The sequence below is a fragment of the Triticum dicoccoides genome, chromosome 2B (genome assembly GCF_002162155.2).
Source record: "Triticum dicoccoides isolate Atlit2015 ecotype Zavitan chromosome 2B, WEW_v2.0, whole genome shotgun sequence".
Taxonomy (NCBI): Eukaryota; Viridiplantae; Streptophyta; class Magnoliopsida; order Poales; family Poaceae; genus Triticum; species Triticum dicoccoides.
In genome coordinates, this window is record NC_041383.1 from 392,372,302 (window position 1) to 392,388,175 (window position 15,874).

At 43.8% G+C, this 15,874-nt stretch overlaps 1 protein-coding gene across 1 annotated transcript; it reads left to right on the plus strand.

Annotated features, from left to right (window-relative positions):
- Positions 1–613: 613 nt before the first annotated feature.
- LOC119367733 (protein G1-like1) lies at positions 614–1,630 on the plus strand. Its single transcript, XM_037633161.1, has one exon. It carries the CDS (start codon positions 672–674, stop codon positions 1,443–1,445), a length of 774 nt encoding a protein of 257 aa, XP_037489058.1. The 5' UTR covers positions 614–671; the 3' UTR covers positions 1,446–1,630.
- The last annotated feature ends 14,244 nt before the right edge of the window (positions 1,631–15,874 follow it).

Here is a 15,874-nt window from a genome sequence, read left to right on the forward strand (position 1 = left end):
ACCGGTGAAGGTGGAGCACGGCGAGGTCGAGCTCGACGACGACGCGGCCCTTGAATGGGCACACGCGCCGCCGTAAAGCGCTTCGCGCAGTGCCGCCGAGGCCGCGACGAAGGCGGTGTCGTCATCATCGACGACAGCGACGACGAGGACGACGCGCCGCCGCCGCCACCACCAGCCGGGGAGGGGTCCAGCAGGGGCGCCCGAGTCAAGGAGGAGAAGGCCAACGATGGCGGCGACGACGGCGACTTCTCGGCCTTCAGCAAGTTTTTTTTGACTAGTTTTTATATGTAATGGCGTGTTTTAGCCTAAATTTGCGAATATAAAGGACCATGTTTGCCGAAAAGTGACGTGTTTCAGCCCAAATTTGTCTATTTTTTTTCAGGCCTAGGCCGGTCCTGGAGGCGACGGCTGGGTCCAACTTACCCCTAGACCCAATTTTTGCGCCGGGTCATCCCAGGCAGCGATTTTAGCCGCCCGGGGGTCCAACGGCTGGAGATGCTATTATCATCCTCTATTCGTCCCAGCCACCATCATAACTCCGGTAGGTGTCCACTCTATATATACACGCCATTCGGTCGATCAACCTTTCTCATCTCAAGTCTCATCAGTCGGTGTAGTTGAGTACTGGTACTCTACTATTCGTCTGCTTGCTCGGGACCTCTGGTGTGGCTATGCCAGCTACCGGCGAGGGTCCTGGCGCCGCACAGCCGGCGGCGGCGAGGAGGCCGAGCAGGTACGAATCGCAGAAACGGCGTGACTGGCAGACGTTTGTGCGGTACCTGGCGGCGCACCGCCCACCGCTCGTGCTGCGCCGGTGCAGCGGCGCCCACGTACTCGAGTTCCTCCGCTATCTCGACCGCTTCGGGAAGACCCGCGTCCACGCGCCGCCCTGCCCGTCCTACGGCGTACACGCGATAACGGCGACGGCGCCGTGCCCGTGCCCGCTCCGCCAGGCTTGGGGCAGCCTCGACGCGCTCGTCGGCCGCCTACGCGCTGCCTTTGACGAGCGCTACAGCCGCAGCGTCAGCGCGCCGCCGCCGCAGCAGCAAGACGCCAGTTGCAACCCCTTCGCCGCACGCGCCGTCAGGCTATACCTGCGTGACGTCCGCGATGCGCAGTCCAGGGCGCGCGGCATCTCCTACCACAAGAAGAAGAAGAAGCGCAAGCTTGCCACTGGAAGCTGCACCGTGGAGGCCTCGTCCTCCAAGAACGGCGGGTGCGCGGACGGCGTACGCGGGCACAACACTACGACGACGATGAAGGCTAACGTGGCGCCGGTGCCTCAAGCACCGCCACCGCTGCCGCCTCTGCCGCCAAGCCTGGCCGGGGTACCGTTCGAGTGCGGCTCCGACACGGGAAGCATCGTTGGAGGAGGAGGAGGGTCTACTGGCGCCGGCTGCTACGGCGGCATATACTTGCGGTTGTTCTTCAACGCATTTAATTAGCCTGTTGATAGCTTAGCCTCAAAATGCCTCGTAGTGCCCAATTAGTGTTCGAGTATAATCGACGTACGGCGAGTGCGTCGTAACGTACCCTGTGTTACTTTGCTTATTTTGTAGTTGTTCCGTTGGTCTACGTAGGCATTTCGTGTATAATTCAGTGTACTCATGACTCATGAGAATGAGATCTACTCTCTTCGTTCCAAAACATAAAAACGTTTTTGACACTCGTTTTTATATTTTGAGACGGAGGAAGTAGCTTCCAACAAACAGATTTGTGCATGCACACCAGCTGACTAGTTTCCCAACATATTTATACTACTTGTGGTAGAGGTAGATTAAAAGAGACGTGGACAGATTGCTGCAATTGCTTTGCCATGTGGGCAATGAAGAAACGGTACTGAATCGACTCTTCCTTTACCACAGTAGCAACACCTAGTGCATCTGTTAGAATAAATTTGAGGCGCGAAGATCAAGCAATCACACGAGGCACGACACCGAGATTTGTTAACGAGGTTTACCATCATGACTACATCTCCGGAGCCTGACTACGGGCGCTCCTCCCTATGACACCACTACAATACTGCACCCTGGCCACCCGGACGCCAGCACACGCGTCGGCTCCCCCGCGTGCCTGTGCTATTATGTGGCATATGTTACATCGTGTGTCTATCCTTACTATATATGAGAGGCCTAGGATACAAGTGTCCTATTAGGACACAACTCCTATCCTGTCTACACACAGTCCAAAACCAAGTGCAAATGTAACTTATCTTGTATAATAATATTCGACACAACTCTAACAAACTCCACCTTGGCGAATATTCACCACCACCTTGGATTCATCCATGCGTCGAACCTCCATATACATTGGACTTGAGTTACACCATGAGCACCGCTGCTACTCCCAGACTCCACGTGACTCCACCTGCAACTGTAGTCCCTTCTTGTCGTGGAATTGTCACGGCAGATGCCCTAGCATGAGGACTTAGGTGTTGAGCCATCGTAACGTAGTTAGCTTGAAGGGGTTAAACGGGACAAGGGACACAGAGAGCATTTACCCAGGTCCGGCCCCTCGCAACGAGGTAAAGGCCTACTCCTGCTTTAGGTTGTATTGCTTGGGTTTCGATTACCAGGGAGCGAATACGCTTGACCTAGTTCTCGACTTGTTGTTTCTTTCCCTAACCCGCAGCTGGGTCACCCCTTTATATACACAAGCTAATGCCCGGCGGCTTACAGAGTCCCGGCCGGTTCATACACAACGTGTCCGGCTCGGTGATAGAACTAAACTTTCCCGTAGCGACCATGATTCCAATGGACCGAAGTCTATGTGCTTAAGTGTCATCCCTGGATCGGTAATGCTGACACACACAGTACTCGAGGAATTATAACAAAGTTCAGTCACACACTTATTACATCGAGTCCTCATAAAGAGTATGATTACATAGAATATCATGGCTGAAGGCCATCTAAACTAAATAATTGCGAAAGCTTCGAAAGTAAATGAGCCCATCAACTCCAACGGCATAGCTGAGTGCAAGATAACGACCTATCACACCTTATTCATCGTCTGAGTAGTCTGCAACGTGAGACGTTGCAGCCGTGTAGGTCAGCACATTGAATATTCTGGCAGAGTTGCACTGTAAAGCAATGAATGCAAGAACAATATCTACATGCAATATTTGGCTGGTGGAGGCTCTAAGTTTATGATTTTGCATAAAGCTAGTTTTTCCCTACAACAAAGGAATAAATTTATTTAAACTACTCCCAAGTTGTACCAATATTTGAGAAGGTTCCTCCAACTCAAATCGCAATTAAACAAGTATCATCTTTAAACCCAATTCAATTAATTAAAGAGTGATGAGATCAACAATAATATCCAATTCCAGATACTCAAGATGTCCATAACCGGGGACACGACTAACCATGATTAGTTTATACACTTTGCAGAGGCTGCGCACTTTTCCTCACAAGACTCGACTGCATCCATGATCAGAAGATCGAGACATAGCCTTTCTGAAGCATTAACTCTCTACTCCGGGCAGACCGGTACACATACTTTCCCCTACATCTGCTAGTCCACCTCTTCGAAAGCCCATCCAACTTACTCAACTATGCCAGAGCCCATAATGGCTTGTGGCTGCACACGAAAGTTTCTAGGCATGAAATATCATCTGATCCCTTTGAGCCTGGGTGGCGAACCAAGGAAAAATCAGACGGGTACTCCGGGATTTCCCTAATGGACAAACACTGGATTCTACAGGTGCCCCAATCAATCCACCCAGTGTGTATTAAAGTTGCCACCTTAATGTTATCCAAGATTAATAACTCACATAACTTCCATGTGAATCATGATCCAATCCCCGTCTACGAGCATGGCTAAGCAATAATAGAGCATAACAAATATTCCCGGGGTGATCAAAAAGGTATTATGTTCCTACCTCATAATACTACAACGAAACCACATGTTCCCAATCCTACTTATGCAAATATTTGAGGGGCAGAACTAATGCATAGTAAAAACTGGGTATAGAAGAGTATGATCAAAGTGTAAGTTGCCTTGCTGACGATATGCAAACTCTAGAGATTCATAGTAACAAGCTTCACACTCCGGGTAATCCAGCGTAGAAAAACAGTAGCATACATAAGCAATCACTCAAACGAAATAGAGAGAAATCGATAAAAGATCCAAATCAAAACACAAAACGAGCAAATGTCTAAACTAAACAGAAAGCAAAACCTAACTGCATTATTTTCATGTGGATTAGATCTTAACAGTAGGTATATGTGATTAGCTATGATTTGCAAAAAGAAACAACTGAGACGGAGAAACGAAACTCAAGATACGAACAAAACAAGACCGTTTACTAATCTGAAGTAAACTCAAATTTTAAATTGTCAAAATCGTGTTCAACTTGGTTAACTCGAAAGAAGAGATTGTTACAAAGATTTAGGCGCTGGTTTCATCTAATTTGGACAAACGAGCAAAAAGTTACGCTAGTTTTAAGATCAGGGGCTAAATCACGAGAAAACTATTACCGTATAGGTCTCTGGCCGAAAATAAAACTAAAAGAAAAATCTATGAAACGAACGTTCACTAACAGAAATAAATGAACGAAACCGTTCGTTAAAGTGATCTAACGAGTGAGCGTTTACTAATTAAACTAAAATAAAAAATAAAAACCGATCTAAACCTAAACCGATCTAAAAAAATAAAACCAAAAAAACCAAACGGTTTTTATACCATTTCACAGGAGAAAACCGGCGGCGAGGTCAATGCCGGGCGGCAGCAAGATACGGCGGCTCCGGCGTCGGGCGTCTGCGGCGAGACGACGACGTGGCGGGGCGATGCGACGCGGGCGGCGGCGCGCAGCGCGGCAGCAGCGGTTGCAGGCGACAGCGGCGAACTAGGCGATGGCGGCGGCGCTGGCGACAAGCGGCAGGGTGATGCGAGGAGGAGAGGAGAGGGCGGCGACGGCTTTTAAGGAGGCCCCGGGGAGGGTCTCTGACTTAGGAGAGGGGTAGGCGAGGCGGGGCGGCCTCGGACTCTGGCGGAGTCCGGCTACCGCACGGTGTCGTGGGCCAGCTGGGCCAGCTGGGCCTTCGGCCCAGTTCGGTCTGGAACTTTTTTTAAATAAGTTCACCGTGAAGGAAAAATCCTAATAAAATATAAAATAAATTCTAAAAATTTCAGAAACAATTTTCACCGTCCAAACCTAATATTTAGGACAAGATGAACATTTATCTGGACTAAAATGGTATTTTCAAAAATGCATGTTTTTCTCTAATTCAAATAAAATAGCAAATAGAATACAAATAAAATAATACTTTGATTTTATAATTTCTCCTCCATTATTTCTCTTCTGTTGAAGAAGTCATTTTATCTTCTCTCATTTATTTTCATTATTGGAAATAATTGGAAAGAAAATATTGAAATCAAATTGATCATCTTTTTAAATTTGAACTAAATTCAAGTATGAAAATTTTGTGAAACCTCCAACTCTCTCCTTGGGTCCTTGAGTTGCTTATGATTTCTAGGATCACAACAAAATGCAAATAAAATATGATATGCATATGATGATCTATGTATAACATCCAAATTGAAAAATTGGGATGTTACAAACCTACCCCTCTTAAGATGAATCTCGCCTTCGAGATTCTGGTTGGTCAGCAAAATGGTTTGGGTGGTCCTTGCGAAGATCTTCTTCTCGCTCCCAGGTGGCTTCCTCTTTGGTATGATGGATCCACTGAATTTGCAAAACTTGATAACCTTGCTGCGAGTAACTCGGCTAGAAAAGTCGAGAATCTTGACTGGCTTCTCTTCATAGGTCAGATCACTATCCAACTGAATGGCTTCCAGTGGCACTATATCTCTCAGAGGAATATCGTCCATCTCTGCATGCCACTTCTTCAACTGGGAAACATGAAACACATCATGAACTCCTGACAATCCTTCGAGAAATTCTAACTTGTATGCAACTTCTCCCATGCGTTCCAAAACTCTGTAGGGCCCCACAAAACGTGGTGCTAGCTTTCCCTTGACTCCAAAACGTTTAACTCCTCGAAGTGGGGATATATGAAGATATGCTCTGTCTCCCACTTCGTAGACTATCTCCTTGCATTTAGTATCCCGATAACTCTTCTACCTGGATTTGGCTACCTTGAGTCTGTCTCAAATCAACTTAACCTTATCCTCAGAATCTCATATTAAGTCTGGTCTGAACAACTGTCGATCTCTAACTTCATCCCGCGATGACGGTGTTCTGCACCTCCTTCCGTACAAAGTTCGAAAGGGGCCATCTTCAAACTGGCTTGATAACTTTTGTTATGGGAGAACTCTGCATAGGCCAAATTGTCATCCCAACTAGATCCATAATCTAGCGCACAAGCTCTCAACATGTCCTCCAGAATCTGATTGACTCTCTCAATCTGTCCATTTGTCTGTGGATGAAAGGCTGTACTGAACTCTAGCCTGGTACCCAAAGTTTCAGGCAGCTGATTCCAAAACTTTGAAGTAAACTATGTTCCTCTATATGATACAATGGTCCTCGGAACTCCATGGAGACATACGATCCTGGTCATGTATATCTTAGCCAACTTAGCACTCATATAAGTTTTCTTCACCGGTATGAAATGGGCTACTTTCATCAAGCGATCAACTACAACCCAGATTGAGTCATAGCCTGAACGACTCCTGGGTAATCCAGTGATAAAATCCATGCCAAGTTTATCCCACTTCCATTCGGGTATCGGCAACGGCTGTAGCAATCCTGCTAGTTTCTAATGCTCTGTCTCAACTCTCTCACATACATCACATACTGCTACATACTCGTCAATATCCTTCTTCATTCCTGTCCACTAGAAACTATCCTTCAAATCCAGATACATCTTGGTGTTGCCTGGGTGAATCGAGTAAGGTGAATCATGAGCCTGCTGAAGAATCAACTTCCTGATTGCAGGGTCATTAGGCACATAAATACAATCCTCAAACCATAAAGTGTCGTGCTCATCCTCACGAAATCCTTTAGGCTTTTCTTTATGCATCCTTTCCTTTATCTCAGCAATCTTCTTGTCTGTCTTCTGGGCTTCTGTGACCTTACCCCACAAAGTGGAGTGAATTTCCAATGCTAACATAACGTCTCGGAACTATATCCAAGCATAGCTCTCGAAGGTCATTTGCTAACTCCTTAGGTAATCCTCCGGTTATGAGCGTGTTAACATAACTCTTCCGGCTCAACGCATCTGCTATGATATTGGCCTTTCCTGGATGATAATGCAATCTCATGTCATAATGCTTTATGAGATCCAACCATCTCCTTTGCCTGAGGTTCAACTCCTTCTGTGTGAAGATGTACTTCAAACTCTTATGATCCGTGTAAACATAACAACGGTTTTCGATGAGTAAGTGTCTCCATGTCTTGAGCGCATGTACTACAGTTGCCAACTCCAAATCATGCGTAGCATAATTCAACTCATGAGGCCGAAGCTGTCATGAGGCATATGAAACAACTGTTCCTTCCTGCATAAGCACTCCTCCAAGTCCTCGACCTGAAGCGTCGTAATACACTTGGAAATCCTTGCATTGGTTTGGGAGAATCAGCACTGGGGCTGTAACCAAACGTTTCTTCAACTCCTGAAAACTGGCCTCACAATCCTCAGTCCATTTAAACTTGGTGTCCTTCTTCAATAACTTCGTCATGGGCTTCGCAATCTTGGAAAAATTATCAATAAATCTTCGGTAATAACCTGCGAGTCCAAGAAAACTTCTGATCTCTCCCACTGAGGTGGGTGCCAACCATTTAGTGAAAGAAACAACCTTGGTAGGGTCTACTGCTATTCCTTCTCCGGATATAACATGTCCGAGAAATCCAAATTCCTTCAACCAAAATTCACATTTGTTGAACTTGGCATGCAACTGATGTTCCCTGAGCTTGTCGAGAACCAAACGGAAATGTTCCTCATGCTCCTCTTCATTATTTGAGTAGACCAAAATGTCATCAATGAACACCATGATGAACTTATCCAAAAACTCCATGAACACCTTGTTCATCATACTCATGAAATAGGCAGGGGCATTAGTCAAACCAAATGACATGAATGTATACTCATATAGCCCATACCTCATGGTAAAAGTTGTCTTAGGTATGTCCTGCTCTCGGATCTTCAACTGGTGATAACCTGATCGAAGATCGATCTTGGAGAAAACTTTAGCTCCTTGCAGCTGGTCAAACAAATCATTGATCATTGGCAGAGGGTATTTGTTCTTGATCGTCACCTCATTCAGCGCACAATAATCAACAACCATCCTTCAAGATCCATCCTTCTTCTCCACTAGAAGCACTGGGCTTCCCAAGGTGATGAACTTGGTCGAATGTAATCTTTCTCCAGTAACTCCTTAATCTGCTTCTTAATTTCCTCCAGATCCTTTGCGGGCATCCAATACGGCCTCTTCGATATTGGTCTGGTGCCTAGCACTAACTCAATCAAAAACTCATTGTCTCGATCTGATGGCATGCCTGGTAACTCTTCCGAAAATACATCGGGATAATCCTTCACCACTTGTACTTCCTCCTGAACAACTCCTGGTAAGGAATTCACCCGAGTCCTCCTCGGCGCATGCCTGGATACACACCTGATCCTCTTTCCTTCTGGGGTGGTGAGAATAATTGACTTACTGGCGCAACGATGTTTCCCTCAAACTTGGATAGCCAATCCATGCCTAGTATCACATCTAATCCTTGTGACTCCAGGACAATCATGTCGGTGGGGAAAACATGTCTAGCTATGGTTACTGGCAACTGATAGCATCCCCTACTAGCCATATACTCCGCTCTTGGGTATCTTAGAAACAGAGGTGACTTAAGGGCTACTATTGGCAACTTATACTTATCCACAAATCCCCTTGATATGAATGAATGAGATGCACTAGTATCGAAAAGAACAAGTGTTGTCAATGCATTAATCAAAAACTTACCGACAACTGTGTCGGGTTGATTCTCAACCTCCTCCACACTGATGTGGGTCACCTGACCTTTGGTGAAGGGGTTGGGATTCTTTGCAGAACATCCATTGCCATTTCCATTCTCGGCTTCAGGACCTTTAGTGGCCTAATGTCTAGTCTTCCCGCACTTGAAACAAGTAATGTGGCTCAGATCCCTCTTGGGTGGTGTTTTGCGGTTGGAACAGTTCTGGCTGCTGCTTCCTCCATTCCCATTGCCATTTTTGTGGCCACTGTGGTTGTGCGAACTTCCTCCATTGTGCGTATGCCCTCCATGGTTATGGCCTCCATGGTTGTGTGATGATGAGGACATGACTACCTTGGATACGACCAAAAATATTGCATACATGCATATTTGTCAGGTGATTTCTAATGCAAACTATTCAATAGTCTATTTATGTTATCCAGAACAAAAATACTTCACACACTTTTGTGTTTTGTCTAATTGCAGGTGTATGGGACATTTGTACAATCCACATATGAAGATAAGGAAAAAGGAGATGTTTAGGTTGTGTTCAAAAAGTCCTCTCACGTCACTTTTGGGCCAAGAGAAGATAGAGTCCAAGTCTCTCATGTTCTGGATTCAGATTCGGACTGCACAGACATACCTGACTTAAAACGCCAACAACTTTTTCATACAAACTCCGAATTGGGTGATTCTTTTTTTGTTGGAAACTAGATTTCGTGCTCTTTCCATCCCAATTGGATTCACCTTCAAATTCGTCCGGAGCGTGGAGTTAAGGACGAAACAATCTGACATTGCAGCAGAATCTGAGTCAAACTACAAGCCCAAAGGTGTTGCATCATCTCCACTTGGGCCCATGAGCCTTGTACGACCTAGGGTTAGTTTTAGGCTGCCTTGGGACGTCCTCCCACCTCCTTGGCCGCCACCCCTTGATCCTATATAAGTAGATCCATCTAGTAGCTTTTTGCTTGGGTTTTGTTTAGATTAAAAGTTCGCCATAGCTGCAACTTCGCGTACTTCGTTTGTGTTCAACGACCAGACAAAGGCGTCACAGAACCCCACCTTGATCAATAAAGCTTTCATCTTATATTCGCAATATCCAGATTGCAATCTTAGTTTCTTGCTTGTTCTTTGTTTGCTCGCAGGAAACAGACCCTCATGGTCAGGTTGATCGTGCTCCGGCGTGGTCAATAACCTCTCGGAGTTGGTTTAGCGATTGCTAAGGCGCGACGTCCTCGCACGTTCATAGTCGGATCGTCAAAGTCGACTTCCACCAAAGCGATATCCATCATCTCATCGAAAGACGGGACACCTTTGCCTCTATTAAGTGGTATCAGATTTCCAGGTTGCTCGGTGAGATTTTACAGTTTTTCGTAGTTTAGATCGAGTCTGTTCTTCATACCTATAGTCCATGAAAAAGACAAAAAAAATTAGGGTTAGTTCATCCCATCCTAACCAATCTGAGCCTTGCATAATCTTTTCTGTATTTACTTTGTTGAATTTGCGGTTGCATCGTCGTGTCGAGTTGCTGGTCTTAGTGTCTAAGTCGTTTAGAGTTTCGAGTTCTATTCATATTAGTCACGTCGTCGCTGCATCATTATCCCTTCCGCTGTCCACCACCCATCCATCAATTTCCTCCACGTGCTACCCACCGTTCATTGTCATAATCATAGTTGATATTGTTCCCATCTTTGCTTGATCCAATCTACATCTTATCTAGTTTGTTTTGGAAAGAGGGAGAGAGAAAAAAAGATAGAGAAAAAAACGAGAGAAAAAAAAGGAAAAAAAAAGTCAGAGAAAAAAAAGAAAGGAAAAGAAAAAAACAGTGTGAGAAAAAAAAGAGGAGAAAAAAAACAAAATTCAGATCTATCTAGACTCAATATCGTAGTTGAATTTGGATTGGAATCTGTTTGTGCACTGTTCAGTAAAACAGGCATAACTTCCTCATATGAAGTCTGTTTTGGCTCCGCGAGTACTCAAATGAAAGCTAGCGACGAGCCACATCTAAATAGTTGCAGAAGCTAGTTCAGTATTTGGCACCTCAACATCAGCTTCTAAATAGGTCTACTGCTATTGTGATCTTCACTTATATCTTGCTGTCCAGAGCTACTTCATATCCTTTATTGATGCTAGTTGTGCTACGACGTGACCTCATTAGTGTTCTAGGCTCGCGTCTCTAGTTTGGTCTAGCCTAGGACCAGCACAGTACCGTCGTTGAGCGTTTATTCAACATTGCATCTCTGAATTGATTATTGCTAATCTTTTGCTACCATATATAGCCAACCCAGCTCCACATATTTCTACACCGTGTATACGTACGTTCCCCTGGCAATCGTTTTACACAATCTTCGGAGTTATTTGACACCGCTGGTTGCCTGTCACCACCTGCCGCATGGTAAGAACCTGTAAGATATTGATATTTGCTTTACTGTGAGCACTTTACAACCACATCCTAGTAGTTCATAGGAACATTATTCTTGAATTTTGGTTCTTGTTTCTACTAATCATGACAGGTTCCAGAGATAGAAGTTCTTGGATAACGGACACATCTTCACCATCACGAGAGTTGGGACAACACACACAAGCATATGGTCAGGTTATCTCTTTACCATCATTTGAGGGTAGATTTAATCCGGCTATTTATCTAGCTTGGGAGCTTGAAGTAGAACAAGTTTTTAGTCACCATGATTTTTCTGAACTTGAGAGAGTACGAGCTACCATTAGAGCATTTACTGGTTTTGCTTCTGTTTGGTGGAGTGTACATTGTAAGAAAAACATTGATAACCAACCCACAACTTGGAAAGTTTTGAAAGCTGTAATGAGACAACAATTTTTTCCTCCTTACTATCGTCGTGAATGGCGTCGCAAATTGGAGCAATTAAAACAAGGCAGTAACACTGTTCATGCTTACTACCAAGAGTTCAAATCTTATATGCATCATTGTGACATAGAAGAATCTGAGGATGATACAATGAATAGATTTTTTGGTGGTTTGAACCATGATATTCAGGCAAGATTTCAGTATATTCCTCGTTGCATTACTGGTATGTATGTCCGTGCTTGTACCTTTGAGAGACAAATACAGGAGGATGCATTGGGTGACTACAACAACTACTATTCCAGTTCATGCTCACCACCGCCGGTTGGTTACTCCACTATTGCACCTACTAGAGCAGCCCCACCTCGGATTGTGAGCGCGATATCATCTCAAGAGTATGGTACATTGTCAACGTCCGTACCTACATCAGCTACATCTCTGCGAGGTAACAGTAAAGGTCTTGATGATATAACTTCACATGAGAATGAAGCATGCCTAGTTAACTTGAATGCATCATGTGTTGAGTTACCTGTTGATTTGAGCACACCACCTATTTTAGAGACTCTTTTTACTGTCATGAATGCGTCATGTGATCAAACAACTGAAATATCAACAATTTTGAGTGCACCCATTGAATTAACTGTTGATGCAAAAGAACCAATGTTTAATCATTTTGATATGACCTCTAATCTTGATGATGATTCTATGTCCAATGACTTATTGCATGTTTGCTTATTTAAGCATGTTGTAGCATGTAAATTTGATGCAAGTAAGGTTTATTCATCTAAGTTAGGATGGTTTAATGATGAACATTGCCAATCTTTTGAAGTGAATAAGAGCTTCACTTATATGTGCAAACTGAGTTGCAATATTTTCATGCATTCTACTTCTTGTGATAATTTTTTGGCTTTAGATTTTATGAACAATGAAAGTTACTCATGTATACATGTGACATATGTGCAAAAATCAAGGGAAGTTAAAATGGATGACATATACATATACAACATGTACACCTTGTCTCTTTTGTTAGCCACATTTCAGATTAAGCAATGCCGAGGACGGCTTTGTTTTCAAAAAGGGGAGGATGATGAGGACATGACTACCTTGGATACGACCAAAAATATTGCATACATGCATATTTGTCAGGTGATTTCTAATGCAAACTATTCAATAGTCTATTTATGTTATCCAGAACAAAAATACTTCACACACTTTTGTGTTTTGTCTAATTGCAGGTGTATGGGACATTTGTACAATCCACATATGAAGATAAGGGAAAAGGAGATGTTTAGGTTGTGTTCAAAAAGTCCTCTCACGTCACTTTTGGGCCAAGAGAAGATAGAGTCCAAGTCTCTCACGTTCTGGATTCAGATTCGGACTGCAGAGACATACCTGACTTAAAACGCCAACAACTTTTTCATACGAACTCCGAATTGGGTGATTCTTTTTTTGTTGGAAACTAGATTTCATGCTCTTTCCATCCCAATTGGATTCATCTTCAAATTCGTCCGGAGCGTGGAGTTACGGACGAAACAATCTGACGTTGCAGCAGAATTTGAGTCAAACTACAAGCCCAAAGGTGTTGCATCATCTCCACTTGGGCCCATGAGCGTTGTACGACCTAGGATTAGTTTTAGGCTGCCTTGGGACGTCCTCCCACCTCCTTGGCCGCCACCCCTTGATCCTATATAAGTAGATCCATCTAGTAGCTTTTTGCTTGGGTTTTGTTTAGATTAAAAGTTCGCCATAGCTGCAACTTTGCGTACTTCGTTTGTGTTCAACGACCAGACAAAGGCGTCACAGAACCCCACCTTGATCAATAAAGCTTTCATCTTATATTCGCAATATCCAGATTGCAATCTTAGTTTCTTGCTTGTTGTTTGTTTGCTCGCAGGAAACAGACCCTCGTGGTCAGGTTGATCGTGCTCCGGCGTGGTCAATAACCTCTCGGAGTTGGTTTAGCGATTGCTAAGGCGCGACGTCCTCGCACGTTCGTAGTCGGATCGTCAAAGTCGACTTCCACCAAAGCGATATCCATCATCTCATCGAAAGACGGGACACCTTTGCCTCTATCAAGTGGTATCAGATTTCCAGGTTGCTCGGTGAGATTTTACAGTTTTTCGTAGTTTAGATCGAGTCTGTTCTTCATACCTATAGTCCATGAAAAAGCCAAAAAAAATTAGGGTTAGTTCATCCCATCCGAACCAATCTGAGCCTTGCATAATCTTTTCTGTATTTACTTTGTTGAATTTGCGGTTGCATCGTCGTGTCGAGTTGCTGGTCTTAGTGTCTAAGTCGTTTAGAGTTTCGAGTTCTGTTCACATTAGTCACGTCGTCGCTGCATCATTATCCCTTCCGCTGTCCACCACCCATCCATCAATTTCCTCCACGTGCTACCCACCGTTCATTGTCATAATCATAGTTGATATTGTTCCCATCTTCGCTTGATCCAATCTACATCTTATCTAGTTTGTTTTGGAAAGAGGGAGAGAGAAAAAAAAGATAGAGAAAAAAAACGAGAGAAAAAAAAGTAAAAAAAAAGTCAGAGAAAAAAAAGAAAGGAAAAGAAAAAAACAGTGGGAGAAAAAAAAGAGGAGAAAAAAAACAAAATTCAGATCTATCTAGACTCAATCTCGTAGTTGAATTTGGATTGGAATCTGTTTGTGCACTGTTCAGTAAAACATGCATAACTTCCTCATATGAAGTATGTTTTGGCTCCGCGAGTACTCAAATGAAAGCTAGCGATGAGCCACATCTAAATAGTTGCAGAAGCTAGTTCAGTATTTGGCACCTCAACATCAGCTTCTAAATAGGTCTACTGCTATTGTGATCTTCACTTATATCTTGCTGTCCAGAGCTACTTCATATCCTTTATTGATGCTAGTTGTGCTACGACGTGACCTCATTAGTATTCTAGGCTCGCGTCTCTAGTTTGGTCTAGCCTAGGACCAGCACAGTACCATCGTTGAGCGTTTATTCAACATTGCATCTCTGAATTGATTATTGCTAATCTTTTGCTACCATATATAGCCAACCCAGCTCCACATATTTCTACACCGTGTATACGTACGTTCCCCTGGCAATTGTTTTACACAATCTTCGGAGTTATTTGACACCGCTGGTTGCCTGTCACCACCTGCCGCATGGTAAGAACCTGTAAGATATTGATATTTGCTTTACTGTGAGCACTTTACAACCACATCCTAGTAGTTCATAGGAACATTATTCTTGAATTTTGGTTCTTGTTTCTACTAATCATGACAGGTTCCAGAGATAGAAGTTCTTGGATGACGGACACATCTTCACCATCACGAGAGTTGGGACAACACACACAAGCATATGGTCAGGTTATCTCTTTACCATCATTTGAGGGTAGATTTAATCCTGCTATTTATCTAGCTTGGGAGCTTGAAGTAGAACAAGTTTTTAGTCACCATGATTTTTCTGAACTTGAGAGAGTACGAGCTACCATTAGAGCATTTACTGGTTTTGCTTCTGTTTGGTGGAGTGTACATTGTAAGAAAAACATTGATAACCAACCCACAACTTGGAAAGTTTTGAAAGCTGTAATGAGACAACAATTTTTTCCTCCTTACTATCGTCGTGAATGGCGTCGCAAATTGGAGCAATTAAAACAAGGCAGTAACACTGTTCATGCTTACTACCAAGAGTTCAAATCTTATATGCATCATTGTGACATAGAAGAATCTGAGGATGATACAATGAATAGATTTTTTGATGGTTTGAACCATGATATTCAGGCAAGATTTCAGTATATTCCTCGTTGCATTACTGGTATGTATGTCCGTGCTTGTACCTTTGAGAGACAAATACAGGAGGATGCATTGGGTGACTACAACAACTACTATTCCAGTTCATGCTCACCACCGCCGGTTGGTTACTCCACTATTGCACCTACTAGAGCAGCCCCACCTCGGATTGTGAGCGCGATATCATCTCAAGAGTATGGTACATTGTCAACGTCCGTACCTACATCAGCTACATCTCTGCGAGGTAACAGTAAAGGTCTTGATGATATAACTTCACATGAGAATGAAGCATGCCTAGTTAACTTGAATGCATCATGTGTTGAGTTACCTGTTGATTTGAGCACACCACCTATTTTAGAGACTCTTTTTACTGTCATGAATGCG

Excerpts from the sequence above, each read along its gene's own strand:
- LOC119367733 (XM_037633161.1), top strand. The coding sequence starts at position 672 with ATGCCAGCTACCGGCGAGGGTCCTGGCGCCGCACAGCCGGCGGCGGCG.